At 33.0% G+C, this 14991-nt stretch overlaps 2 protein-coding genes and 1 long non-coding RNA gene across 4 annotated transcripts; 2 read left to right on the top strand and 1 right to left on the bottom strand.

The window, feature by feature from the left end:
• Positions 1 to 426: 426 nt before the first annotated feature.
• LOC149476878 (uncharacterized) lies at positions 427 to 5492 on the bottom strand. Of its 2 annotated transcripts, XR_016317723.1 has the most exons (4): positions 5372 to 5492; positions 2280 to 2351; positions 1186 to 1268; positions 427 to 1081 (listed from the first exon to the last, which is right to left on the bottom strand). It is a non-coding gene; the product is annotated as an uncharacterized LOC149476878 (long non-coding RNA). The 2 variants fall into 2 exon arrangements; XR_016317722.1 differs by lacking the exon at positions 5372 to 5492 and having other exon boundaries at positions 2280 to 2582.
• On the top strand, positions 3385 to 5221 carry LOC149476879 (uncharacterized; the record flags this gene model as incomplete). Its single annotated transcript, XM_089711587.1, has 1 exon — positions 3385 to 5221. A coding segment is annotated over one exon (1557 nt), but the record flags the coding sequence as incomplete, so codon positions are not given.
• On the top strand, positions 5492 to 13528 carry LOC149476877 (uncharacterized). The gene is made up of 2 exons (XM_089711241.1): positions 5492 to 5875; positions 13061 to 13528. Exons 1-2 carry the CDS (start codon positions 5492 to 5494, stop codon positions 13475 to 13477), a joined length of 801 nt encoding a protein of 266 aa, XP_089567367.1. The 3' UTR covers positions 13478 to 13528.
• Positions 13529 to 14991: the final 1463 nt, after the last annotated feature.

The following is a 14991-nucleotide window of genomic DNA, read 5'->3' as shown; positions in this document are numbered from 1 at the left end:
CAATTAGGAAATTTGAGGCCATATGCGGGATGAAGCGTATCATTGGTGCAATAGATTGCACTCATATTAAGATACGCAAAGTGAGTGGAGAGGCTGGACAGTACTATGTTAATAGGAAGGGCCATTACTCCATTAACACTCAAGTATGAACATTGTACAATAACATTTTAGTTTGATCATAGTGTATTTAAAGTAATAAATTTTCATTGTTAAGTGTGCTATTATGTGTTTCTAATTTATAATAATATTGACAATAATTACAGGTAGTATGTGACTCTGACTTTAAAATCTGCGATATTGTGTGTCACTGGAGAGGAAGTACACATGATTCCCGCATATATAGAGAAAGCTCAATAAAGCGGAGGTTTGAGGAGAATGAATTTCATGGGAAGCTGATTGGAGATAGCGGGTATCTATCCTTGTACTTCGCATCTTCTAACACCAATATTAAGACCAAGGACACAGGCAGAAGAAAGGTACAACCTGAGTCACATACGAACGAGGAATACTGTAGAGCGTTGCTTTGGGGTGTGGAAACAAAGATTCCGCATACTCAACGAAACAATGCGAGGGTCTCTGCAAGTGATCAAGACCACTATTGTTGCTTGTGCAGTTTTGCACAATTTAGCAATACTCTTTAATGAGTCTATTTTAAATCAAGGTATTTGTGCAAACTAATATGTAAACAAAGTATACATAAAAATAAGCATATTTTAATATTTTATTTTGTATTTTTCTAGATCCTTCAGGCCTTGAAAATCAATTATTAATCTATCCAACTGTCCCTGATAATATAGAAGATGAAGACGAAAATATAAACAGGGCCATTTAAATTGAAACTTATTTTAATCAATAAAAACCATATTTTATTATTTTTCAAAATTTATTTTCTTTTTTAAATATTCCTCCTCTAATGCAAGTATTTGGAGCTTCTTTCTCTCTTGTTCTATTCTTAATAGGTAAGCTCCCCCTCTTGTTTTATTCTAATTAGATGCAACTCTTGTTGTTGCTTCATTAATTCCTCCCTGCTTTTTTTGCAAGGAGGAATAATTGATGCTCGTAATTGGAATTTGATTTCCCACTGTAAAAATAACATAAACATTAAACATTATTTCACATAAATCACAGCTGAACAATAAGCACAGGAAATTTCATGAAATTCTATTTTCAACATTACATACTTACGTTTTTTTTGGTTTAGCTTTGAAAATATGATGTGTAGGTTTTGTTATTCGTGGCAATTCAGTGGAGAAATTTGGCAATTCGGGCTAAAAATAAAAAAATAATAATTATTTTAAAATAATATAAAGGAGAATGACCAAAAGTGGTCCACCACTAACGAGACCTATGTTGACTTATAGTCCACTAAATATAGAGTAACTTTCAGTTTAGCACAAAAAAAAATAAGCTGTCAGTAAAAAGTTACGACCATATGAAAAATATTAATATTTGTACCCACAACACCGTGTATTCGTCATTCGTCTGCTTGCTTTCTTTACGTACTGTGCGAATTCTTATGTTTAATTCATTGCGAATTTAGCTATCGTTTACTGGACTTTTTCTGATTCTTTACTTGCGACCTAGGCTATATCACTTCGGACTTTCTGTTTTTGCTGATTGTTTTTTTGTGATAATGCAAGTGGAAAGAAGAAACTGTGTTTGTTGCAATCATTCATTGTTACGAAGAAGGAATTATCAGTTAATTGAACAGTTTCTGGATAACTACCCGGGAACCGCTGAGCATATTCAAGAACTTTTGGCTGAACTTCCAGCTGCGAATCTAGACAATATTATTGTTGATGATGGTTGAGAATTGAGATATATAATGTTAATTTTTAATAATGTGTTTTAATTAGACACGAATAAAACTATTGTGTTGCTAAGCATTCTTGCGTTTTATTTCTTCCGGGCCTTTGAACAAAGTCTATTTCAGCGAGAACCTAACATGGGACACCAAGCGGTATGACACGACATGTGTAGATTAGTTCAAAATGTTCAATGGACAGAATGATTTTTACGATATTTTTCGCATAAAAAGGTAAAAAAATATGACTTTTCACTCAGTCATAACTTTTTACCGACAGCATATTTTTGATTGCGGTCTGGTTATAATGAATCAGTATTTAGTAGACTATTTTATTACATAGGTCTCGTTAGTGGTGGACATTTGGACCAAGCTCCATACATTTTTGGTCATTCTCCTTTTATTTATAATACTGATATTTTTGTATAACATAACTGATAAAAATATTATACAAATTATTATATAATATGATTACCTTTGCATGTGCAGTGCTTTCATCATTTTCATTCAATTTCAATGTATCATCAGCAGACTCCTTAGTAACTTCCTATAAATATATAAAATATAATTACTCAATCTCACAATAAAAAACTATATATGCATAGCGCTATTATCCCTTAATGGATATTCCAAATTAGATATATAAATATATTAGATATATAAATTCAGATACATATAATTAGAATGAAAACTTTAGTGATTTTGATCCATTTTCGCAAAAGGGGACCACTTTTAGCAAAAATGGAAACCATATATTTATATATTCTTTAATTATAAAACTATTATTGGTATAAATGTAATAGTAATAAATAATACATTTACATCTAATAGTATTAAGAAATAATTCGAGGCATCATGCAAAAAGAAAAAAAAAAACTTATTAAACATATTATTTAAATCAATGACCTTTGAACAAGATTAATTTGGTATATTTTTTTCTAATTGATAAATCATTTTTTGAAGTTGTTTTTAGTACATGATTAATTCTTATTTGAAAATATCTCAAAGCTATTGACTTTATCAGTAAAGATAAGTGGTTGTCAAAGGGATTTTGGTCATGTATATGATTTTTTAATGTGGAAAAAGTGTCTCTGGTGGCAGAATGTTTAAAAACGCTTAAAACTAATTTTGGCATCGTTTTCTCATTAATGAAGCTAGGCTCGTGGGAATTCAAAAATAATCTCATTACTTTTCCGAGTACACACAAATATTAACTGTATCTGTTGAGGGATAGTTCAGCCCACCAACATCCTTCAATGCAATTAATCTAGATAACTTTTCAGTGGACTGAAGAGCTAGAATACAATCATAGCATTTAATTTGCTTTTTCAACTTTTTTACTATGAAACCAGCAATATAAATGGTCACTTCTTGTGAAAATTCAGTAAGTTTGTCATCTAATAAATAATCATGACTTTCTGGAAGGTCCATTGGTAAAATCTCGTCATCGTCATCGTCGTCATAGATTAACAAACTAGTGGCGTTTATCTTGTTGGTATAATTGTTATTGCTAACATTTAAAATACTAATATCATCCAATGAGATACAGTTCCCATAATTATTTAAATGTTTAATTTCCCCATGAATTAACAGCCGTTTATAAAGGTAACTATATACCTCAAGAAAATGTAAAGAAAAGGTGCAGACAAATCAGTTGTTCCTACCATTTGTTTTCCAAAAGCAAACGCGTGGTTAAAGTGTGCAAGAACTTCTTTTTGAGTGCTTTTGGAATAACAAAAAGAAGAGTGGAAAATCTAAGCAAAACACTATACAATGGACAAACGCCTAAAGAAAACCGTGGTGGTAATAAATATGGAAATCGTAATGAAGCTAAAAAACAGAGTCTTCGTAACTTTTTAAATAAGCTACCAGCACAGGAAAGCCATTACGGAAGAGAAAAGTCCAAGAGAATCTACTTGTCATGTGACTTAAGTGCAAGAAAATTGTTGAAAATTTATAATGAATCTGTGTCAGATGATTTGAAAGTGAAAAAAACTATGTTTTACAAGATTTTTATAGGAGAATTCAATATTGGGTTTTCCTCTCCAGCCACTGATGCTTGTAACGTGTGTGTGTTATGGAAAAATAAAATAAAACAAGAAAAAGATAACGAAAAGAAACAATTATATATGACAGAATTGAGAGTACATAAACTGCGAGCCAATGCATTTTATGCACATTTGAAAAAAAATGAGCCCAATAGTATATCTGCATGTTTCGATTTACAACAGGTGCAAAGTTTACCACGAACTCCTATTCAGGATGCTTTCTACGCCAGACAGCTCAGCCTGTATAACTTCTGTATTGTTCCCTTAGATTCTAGAAACCCAATATTCTATACTTGGGATGAATCACAGTCAGCAAGAGGTTCTACTGAAGTAGGGTCTGCAGTTTATAACTACTTAAAAGGATTGACCCTTGATGAGGAGCTTCACCATCTGAGATTATTCTGCGACGGGTGTGGTGGGCAGAACAAAAACAGCCACATCATACACATGCTGCTTTTCTACCTTTTAAATGACTCCCCACCACATCTTAAAGACATAACACTAATATTCCCAGTGAGGGGACATAGTTTTCTCCCAGCTGACCGAGTCTTTGGTCGGCTGGAGAAAGAAATAAGAAAGAAACCCGTGATAACCAACAAAGAAGAATATTATGATGTTTTCAAGAAATATGGTCAGCTAAAAGTACTAGAAGACTGGATTCTTAAGGATATAAAAAGCTTGGAAGAGCAGTACAGGAAACTGGATGGTATACAGTCCTTGAAGAGAATTTTTTTCTATAAGAAACGGGTTCGTGGTTCAGCCACTGTTGAATTGAAGGTCTATGAAAACTACAGATTCCAAACAGGTGCAGAAAAATCAATGTCATTACTCAAAAAGGGCAAGCGATCTCCTTTGTCTTTACATGATTTAGATGTAGTACAACGTCCACTAAAAGAATGCAAGAAGAAAGATATTTCAAATTTGCTCAAGAAACAGTTTGGCGAAGAGTGGTATAATTTAGATGAACTGAAGTGGTATAAAGAATTAATTATTGATGAATCAAACTGCAGCCCTGAAGAAGAACAGAATACCGAAATGGAATCTATGTGTGATTGTTTGACACCTGATATTGGACAAATCAGGATTTGAACTATTATTCTTTTTAGTAGAATTAATAAGTATGTCTTTAATTTTGGTCATTATTATTAAATAATAAGAATATTCTGTGTTTTATTATAATTTAAAATCTTAAGATGTACAATACAAAAGAGGATATTTACAAAATAGTACACAACTAAAGGGGATATTTACAATAAGTACAAAACAAAGGGGGATATTATAAAAGATCCGTGTCAAAAGAGGATATTATGATTTTTCTGAACTCTGTAGCTTTAAATTAACAAGTCATATTTTTTGGCAAAATGTGTAGTTAGAACACTGTAATGAAATAGTTTCATAACAGAAATAATGCTTTTCGGTAGGTCTATAAATATTTCCCATATAAATTTTTCTCATTTTGTGAAAAATAAGATAGAATGTACATATCCCCTTTTGAAAAGACACTCCTCGTATGGTGTACCTGTGCGTGTGTGCGTGTACTCCGGTCGCCTACGCAGATCGCGTCAGTTGTTTTATAGTGTTTCTTTCGGACGGTTGTCTCGTCGCTCGCATCGAATACCACGTAATACAGCGATTGAAAATGGCGCCACCAAATTCAACCAAAAAAATCCTTGAAGATTTTATCGAAATTTATAGAAGTCATCCATGTCTTTGGCAAATTAAAAACAAAGATTACCATAATCGAGACAAAAAAGAAGCTGCTTATAAATTACTCATAGAAAAATTGAGAGAAATTGAGCCAGATGCGAACAAAGAAGTAGTTGTGAAAAAGATCAATAATTTAAGAAGCAATGTTAGGAAGGAAAAGAAGAAATATGATCAATCTTTAAAGTCTGGGGCATCTGCTGATGATGTGTACTGTATAAAACTGTGGTACTACGATTTGTTCAATTTCATTCATGATCAATGCACTCCAAGGGAATCTTCATCCAACTTAGATAGTGATGACGAAAATAGTTGTGAGGTAAGTAAAATATTTCATACTTCGTAATATACATTTTTATTAAGTTGAATACATACTCGTAGAACACATTTAATTATTTTGTATTTACCGTCATTCTAAATTTCACCAAAGCTTATAATATAACAATTAGTGATGTTCCGGATATCCGTATCATCGAAAATAAAGATCCGTGTCCGTATCCGCGGATATACATTTTTAACGATCCGATTTATTTATTAATTTACATGATCATTTTGCCATAGTACCCTTCCCTCCTGATTGAAATAATGGGTTTCTTCTTTCCAAGTTTTCCGTGTGCGTCAGGATTGCTCCGCCAAGTTATCAAATCAGAAAATGGTTTCAGCCAAAAATTTGTCAATATTTGTCAAAATCGAAAGAAACAAACCCCGTATTTGTCAAAGCAGAAATAAAGAAGTTATAAGCGTTTTAAGTTGGCCGCGCAATCCTGACGTCAAGGACTGCGCGGCCACGGAGATCTCAGCAACTACTTGGGATAGAGAAATAATTCCTTTTGTCAACTCAAGTCTGTATTTGTCAAGATTTGTCGAAAAATGAATCAAAGCTCTATATCAATATTATAATTAAATATTCGCCTTGAAAGTCATGGCCGCGCAGTCCTTGATTTGCTATTTTGTTTTTAGTATTTTTTTTATTAAAATTGAAGACTTCATATAGTATAGGAGTTAAAAGGAGAAAGGTCTTAATTTGTCGAAACTGACAAAAGCTTTAAAATACGACTAAAGTGTAATTAAACAGACGAAATCAATTTAAAACACAAAACTCGTGGCCGCGCAGTCCTGACGTTACTTTAAACCATGATATCTCAATAACTATAGTAGATAGGATTTTGCTGTAGACGTCCATATAATCCTTATATTAACCCCATTAAAATGACATATCCTTTTACCCTCAACACTGTTTGGGACGCGAGTAATCTCAAGAATTATGTTACCCCATACAATGTTCTAGTAGAGTGACCATAATTTCGATTTGTTTTTAATCTTTGTCAAACTGGCTATGACAGCACAGTTCAAGGGCATTCTGTTCTGTTAGTCAAAAACTTAAATAAAATACTAAATAAGACGAAATAAAAAACTTGTTTAATATTTGAATATTTTTATTCATTGCACAAATATAAAGATTTCAAAAATCAACAAAATCATTATTCTTCAACTTTAAATGTTTTAATATTTTTTACAGATAAATCAGTAAAATTACTATTTTAACATTATTCTAAGTTGGTCTCTTCGGCCGCACTACAGGAGCATCGACGCGAGTTTGCCTATTGCGCTCTCTTTCTAATATTGCTTTTCATTCGCACAACTGCTGGTCAGCGGACCACCGCGCTCGCGTCGAATCGTCACGATACCAGTATTATATCTCAACGGACTGTTACTGCTGTACGTTGTGGATCCGACAGTGATATTCCGATAAAAAGGACATAAGTGTGTATTCAGTGAGAGACTTAGTGTATATTTACTTAAACGTGATATAAATAATTACGTGATATTAATCAATATGGTGAGTTATTTATTTTTGAATTAAATTTGTTAACGATATTTATTTTGTGTTATCTACCACCATACCATGTTAAAACTTTTACCAGTTTTGCTGTAGTCAGTACTTTTACATAGGTACCTAGTTAAAAAGTAGATCGGAATAAAGTCCTAACAAATTAGGCCTTAATGAACAAGGATGGAATTTATTGTGTTTTATATAATTAATAATAATAAATAAAGCCTGGGTAAGGTAAACCTTTCCCAGGCTCTCTATTTAAAAACTAAATAGAGCGTTTAAGGTTTTGCCTAAACCAGACGCAACTTTTAACTCCTGGTAATCTCAAATTATTAAAAAGCAGTTATAAATAAATAGATAGGTATTTAAAAATATACTTTTTAATTTAATTTTCAGATAAAAGCGGGTCGCAAAGGAAAAGTCAATAGTGAAAAATTAAAAAAAATATTTCTTAAGTACGGAGATGTATGCAGAAATCGCAGTATTAAATATAATGATCCAGTATTTAAAACAATATCTAATGAGTTAGATAATACGATAGCTCCTTATGCAATCTACAAAGCATTGAAAAGGCACTACGACGAGTATTTTCAAAATGATGAAGATGATAACCTTTATTCACCCCGAGTTCAGAGTAGTTCATCTTCTTCACCGTCGCGTCATAGTGTGGCTTCATTATCGCTGACATATCAAGACAAGGTGAAAACATTTAGTTTTACAATGGACGAGCATGAATGGAAAAAAATTCAACCCGTGATGGTACATTATGCTAGAAGAGATATAAGGACCTCATCGACACACCAAAAATACAGGAGTCTGCCAAAGTTTAAGTGGGCGACTTTTTTGAGAGAAAAGCTCTGGGAGTTATCTAAGCTACCATGTACTTGGAACTTTAAAAATAAGAAAGTTGACGGTGAAAATAACATTTCGTTATTTGGAAAGTGCTCACAATGTCAAAGAGAAACAATAATAAAAACCGAAGCAATTTCTGAAAAAACTGTAAGATTTACATGCGATATACTTACTTGTAAGGAAGAGAATGTACCACACAATCCTAAAAAAAAATCAAAATTAACTCCATACAAAAGAGGTAAATTAGCAAAAATTCTACAGTATAAGCCTGCCGTAGTCGTACAAAAAGAACTTGCGGCCAAATTAATTAAAGACCCAAATCAAGTTTGCCCACCAGTGCTGCCAAGTTTAGCAGCTCTCCGCCAGATCAAGTATGAGAAACGACAAAGCAAGAGACTTCATGCTCACCCAATTTTAAGTATACTCATGATGACTCAAGAGGTACAGAACTTTATCCGTGAAGTGACATTGTGGTTAGGGAGCCAGGTGCAAATTGGGTTCATTATTTCCTCTCAAGAGATAATTCGTCAGAAGCATCAGAGTATAGTATTATAAAGCCTCGTGAACGTCAGCTGGCGCTCGGTTGGGGGGGTGAGCGGTTGTAGCCTCCCACGCACGTAGGAAAAAAAATACATTCATTCATTCATTTCCTCTCAGCTAAAAATTTGTCAAATTGTAGCTAACCCAATATCTCAACGAAAAAAAATAATCAGCTGGTTACAACATGGTGTATTATACGTCAGCTGGTGTCTCGAACATGAAAGTTAAATTTAAAGAAAAATTTATTTTCCGTGATTTCCTCTCAAACAAAAATTTACCTGATGATAGCTTATATGTAACTGTGGATAAATATATAGGTCAGCTGGCTATACTTTGATGCATTTTACTAATTACCGCTTGAGAGGAACTTGGTCATAAAATCTGTTCCTGGCTCCCGTACTATTGATACCGTGTTTTCATTTATATTATTGGTCTGATCAGCAAATAGAGTACTATACTAACTATTGTAATAGTTTTTCTAAAGTGACCATTACTGTAGATGCAACTGGATCTTTTTTTCAGGCTATAAAGCTTCCCGATGGAACTACACTAACAAAACGACTATTTGTATATATTGGCATGATTGCTTCGGATTCAATTAAATCTACTCCAATTTTTCAAATGGTTACCGATTCTCACAATAAAGATTCAATTGCAGCGTGGTTAAAAAAATGGTTAATTCAAGTAAGGAGCCCGCCACATGAAATTATTACCGATGACTCATCAGCATTAATTGCAGCTAATGTTTCAGCATTTACTACGTTTAGCAGTATAAAAGATTATGTTAAACGATCTGTTTGAGTCTTAAGTGGCCGCAATTATGCATTACCTGAAGTATTTATGAGGCTAGATACAAGTCATTTTATCAAAACAATTTATAATTTACGTTGCTTTGAAAATAGGGATATAAATGTTAAAATGTTATACGTTCGTTGCATTTTGTATATGAAAGAATGTGAATCGTTTCAGCAAATTAAAACTCTTATTACTGATGTTGTAAGACTATGTCTAACCGAATACGATAACCCAGAAAGCCCTGTTTCTGTTTATATTCAGAAAATAAGTTGCACCTTAGGTAATACTACATATACGGAACCTAATGAAGACACCGATGAGAAGGAAAATATTCACGAAAACATAATCCTCGACGATGATGACGGTTTGCTCTCATGGTTTGATGAAATTGTTGAGAGGGAAAAAAGCCTAGATAAAACAAAAAGTTCGTCAGAATCACAAAACTCTTTCTACATGCCTCATTTAATAACAATGCTCAAACGGTTACTCCTAAAGTTACCCCTCTGGAGTAATATTATGTGCCCATTATATAAATCACAAAACAAAGTACCAACATCTTCAGCTATAGAGAGCTATTTTAAAACTATGAAAAATTTGTTATTCACAACAAGGTCGAAGAAATATAACATTGATGAATATTTAAATATGCATTATGATTATTTATTAGGTAAAATAAAAATTGCTTTAAATTGTTTAAATAATTTCGCCGACATTGTAGACAAAAAGGAGAAAAACATTAAAAGAAAACGAGGTAAGACTAGGAAGCGAAAAATGTATTAAAAGAAAACGAGGTAAGACTAGGAAGCGAAAAATGTTACCATTTGAAAACAAATGCTGCAAAAAAGAAAAACCTAGTGTAACCAAAACGTTTTTAAATGATTCGGTATTCTCAGTAATTCCTACGTAAGTTGAAAACTGGAGAGGCGAAGGTGTTCCTAAAGATGATTCTGCAAATAAACCTGTAAATATAATGTTTTTAAAAAATAGTAATTTTACTGTACAAGATATATCTGAAAAAAATATTAAATTAACAAACACTTGTGCATTTGATTCCGTATTTTTTTTATTGGCCCACGGATTTAAAGAGTATTCATGCATACGCGATTTATTTGACAATAATTGCAAAAATAGGGATATAACAGCGTTTTTACAAATCCTCTGTAACTCTGATAATAACAGTGAAGAAGCAAACAAATTAAGAATAAGAATTGCTTCGATACATTTCAAAAACAATCATTATGATTGTGAATGTAACGCTGCATTTATTTATGAGCACGTCTTAAATGATATTATTTTTAGTGCTTCTTCTGTAAGTAACTGTTCAAATAGTGCATGCATAAATTCTACCCCATCAAGAAGAAAACATGTGTTTATACCGTTAAATTTAGATATAATTAATATTTTCACCATCAGTAACTTGGAAGATTCTATTATTATTCATGATTGTGAAAACAAGCAATGCAGAAAATGCAATGAAGTAGTTCTATTTCATTATACCTTGTCAAAAATTGTTACATTCGATTTAAATGGCACGCAAATGGTGTTTTTACATGAGGTACCTAAAAGTATAATAATTAAACAAAACATTTATAAATTATTAGGTGCCGTAGAATATGTTCCTCCAATACTTGGAACAATAGGGCATTATAAGTGTCATATTATAAGAAATAGCGGAATGCTTTGTTACGACGATAACAAGAGTAAATTAGAAGAGAGTACAAACGATTGTGTATATATCCATTTTTTAAACTTATGTTTTAGTAGAGGTGTAAGAGCCGATGAAAAACATTTAAAGTTGAAGAATAATGATTTTGTTGATTTTTGAAATCTTTATATTTGTGCAATGAATAAAAATATTCAAATATTAAACAAGTTTTTTATTTCGTCTTATTTAGTATTTTATTTAAGTTTTTGACTAACAGAACAGAATGCCCTTGAACTGTGCTGTCATAGCCAGTTTGACAAAGATTAAAAACAAATCGACATTATGGTCACTCTACTAGAACATTGTATGGGGTAACATAATTCTTGAGATTACTCGCGTCCCAAACAGTGTTGAGGGTAAAAGGATATGTCATTTTAATGGGGTTAATATAAGGATTATATGGACGTCTACAGCAAAATCCTATCTACTATAGTTATTGAGATATCATGGTTTAAAGTAACGTCAGGACTGCGCGGCCACGAGTTTTGTGTTTTAAATTGATTTCGTCTGTTTAATTACACTTTAGTCGTATTTTAAAGCTTTTGTCAGTTTCGACAAATTAAGACCTTTCTCCTTTTAACTCCTATACTATATGAAGTCTTCAATTTTAATAAAAAAAATACTAAAAACAAAATAGCAAATCAAGGACTGCGCGGCCATGACTTTCAAGGCGAATATTTAATTATAATATTGATATAGAGCTTTGATTCATTTTTCGACAAATCTTGACAAATACAGACTTGAGTTGACAAAAGGAATTATTTCTCTATCCCAAGTAGTTGCTGAGATCTCCGTGGCCGCGCAGTCCTTGACGTCAGGACGCGGCCAACTTAAAACGCTTATAACTTCTTTATTTCTGCTTTGACAAATACGGGGTTTGTTTCTTTCGATTTTGACAAATATTGACAAATTTTTGGCTGAAACCATTTTCTGATTTGATAACTTGGCGGAGCAATCCTGACGCACACAGTTTTCCATGGTACTATTTTGTGTATTGTATCCTTCAGAAATTATAGTCCCGTTTTCAGAGTTTTCTCGATAAAAACATTTTTGAGGTGCATAAGACTTTTTTGAGTGTTCAATTAAAAAGTTATGTAATACACAAGATGCTTTCACTACTTTATCGATATTTTCGGGTTTTAAATTTATATGAGTATAAAATATCCAAAATCGTGATGCCATTATCCCGAAAGCATTTTCAACAGTGCGCCTCGCGCGAGACAATCTGTAATTCAGGATTTTTCTTTCTCGCGATGTTAAATCTGCCTGCCGAAACGGTTTTATCATATCGGGGCGTAATGGGAAAGCGTCATCTGCCACAAATACATATGGTAAATTTCGGTTACTTCCTGTTAACAATTCACTGCTTGGAATATGTAAATCATTATTTTCTAATTTTTCAAAAAATTTTGTGTTTTGTAGAACCCCTCCATCGGATATTCTAACATTCATGCCAATATCTATGTACACAAATTGGTATTTTGCATTAACAATTGCCATAAGAACCACACTATGTTGCCCTTTATAATTATAAAAATACGATCCACTATTAGCCGGTGGAACAATCGCTATGTGCTTTCCATCTATTGCACCAAGACAATGAGGAAAGTTCCATCGTTCTTCATACATCTTTGCAATTTCTTTCCACTCTTCTTCAGATGAAGGAAACTGTAAAATAAAAATAACAGATTTATCATTTAGACAATAAGTAGCTATTTTTGATGTGAAATATCTATAGCGGCGGGACACAATCATGTATCAAAATTATTTGTTTTCAGAGAGACAACACTGAAGATTCTTCAAATGCCGATGAAGAATATTCATCCAACAGAGTATCTACCGACAACAACGAGGCCCAATCGACATCGTCAAATAATAATTCATCTCGCCCACCAAAACCTTGTAAAACAAAAAGAAAAGATGAAAGCATAGCAAGTGAAGTATTGGAATCGGTTCGAGATCACTTTAAGCGCCCTCGCCCAATTGTAACAGAAGATAGGTGCGATGTTATTGGCAAAAATGTGGCGATGAAATTGAAGGCTTTAGATGCGAAACAATTAATAGTCGCAGAAAAACTTATTAATGATTTACTTTTTGAAGCCGAAATAGGACACCTCACTCCCGAGCACGCCTATATTAACATGAGAGATATTTTGAAACAAAATCAACGAAGCTATGTTCCTGCTCAGCAATAGCGACAACATGTATATCAATCCTCTCCTACTTCCAATAGGGCATATACCCCTTTAAGTTTTGTTTCTTCCGGAAGTCCTACCCCACCCTGCTCTCCATTTCCCACCAGTCAAAATCCAGAGCATCTTTCTCAATCATTTCAAACTAGCTATCTACTCAACAATTCCCAAGGCAATCACTACTCTACAGAAATGCGAACTCATACAATTCTGGGAAATCAGCCCGGTGAAACAGAGGTAGTTTTATCGATTCCAGATTCAGCAGCGGTATTCCTTAATAATTTCATTGTTGATAATGAATAATTGGTATTTTTTTCAATAAAAATTGTCTGTAATATAACAGTGTTTTAATTACTTACCTTCAAATAATTTCTTCTAAGAACTTTGTACAAGGCCTCACATGTTTCAGGAATAATTTTTCCAAGCGCCTGAGGCGAAATAATTGCTGAAAATTTTAGGTCCTCATAACTTCTGCCAGTTGCGAGAAATCTCAATGTAACTGATAATCTTTCGTGCGCAGAAATACTATTTCTCATAACTGTGTCTTCTTTTTTTATCATAGGAGTAACCATTTCAAGTAATTTAAGGTATGTTTTCTCGTCCATTCGGAGATAGTTTTTAAAATCTTCTGGTTCAAATTTTAATTCATTCAATAAATTAACATGACTATATGTTTTCCTTTTCAATAACCAATGCTTACATTACTTTTTTCGCTTCCTTTTCACTGTTTTTGTTTCTTTTATCTTCAAAATTAAAGCAAGGCCTAGCAATGCCAGCGCGTCATCGTCCTCATTCGATGCCATCGCAAAAAGAACTGAAGACCGCTCCGGTACACCGGAACGTCCCCATACACGCTACCAATGTTCGGTTCACCTGCGCAGGCATACCTGCACAGATTACCTTTCCGGTGGACCGTAGCGTGTATAGCAGCCATTATGGCTGCTATACAAATTAATTTAGGTTTCTTAGATACCTTACATTATAAATTATAATACTATCAAATTAAAATGTCAAATTCATGTGAAGCCTCAATGCATTTACTGTCTAACTTCATTTTACAGACTTATAACACGACTCAACAAAAAAATTTTCGTTCTTTGTCCTAAAGTTTATGCTATTATTTTCCAGTTAGTTATGCACAAAAACGAAAAGAAAATACCTTTTTTCGGTATAAAGTTTGCTTTTGTGATAGTTATAATAATAATACTAATTTTTCAATTTTTTCATAATAAAATTTTAATTGATTTTAATATTTTTAAAAAGACCGCGCGGTGAGAGTGGGATATTAACGTTTACAGTGTGTCGCTAGATGGCACCCGAGTGTTAAACAACCATCAGGTATTATTTACAAGCCCAGAATAACTTAAAATGTCGTCACGAAAGTGCAAATACGATGCTGATGCATTTTGTTTTATATGTGGTCAATTTATTAAAGTTCAAGACGTGAAATATGAACTAAAGACATCTCACGTTCTCTGTGAAGCCTATGAAGCATATTTTGACTGTCCTGTACGGAA

This window comes from Colias philodice, chromosome 26 (assembly GCF_061535455.1).
Source record: "Colias philodice isolate Cphi_HAF_F1 chromosome 26, ilColPhil1 Martin Lab GWU primary, whole genome shotgun sequence".
Classification (NCBI taxonomy): Eukaryota; Metazoa; Arthropoda; class Insecta; order Lepidoptera; family Pieridae; genus Colias; species Colias philodice.
Note: the sequence above shows the minus strand (reverse complement) of the source record. Positions and strands in the feature narration are given on the sequence as shown.

Excerpts from the sequence above, each read along its gene's own strand:
- LOC149476877 (XM_089711241.1), top strand. The coding sequence starts at position 5,492 with ATGGCGCCACCAAATTCAACCAAAAAAATCCTTGAAGATTTTATCGAA. Across the intron at positions 5,876-13,060 it reads ATGACGAAAATAGTTGTGAG|AGAGACAACACTGAAGATTC; the intron begins GTAAGTAAAATA and ends ATTTGTTTTCAG.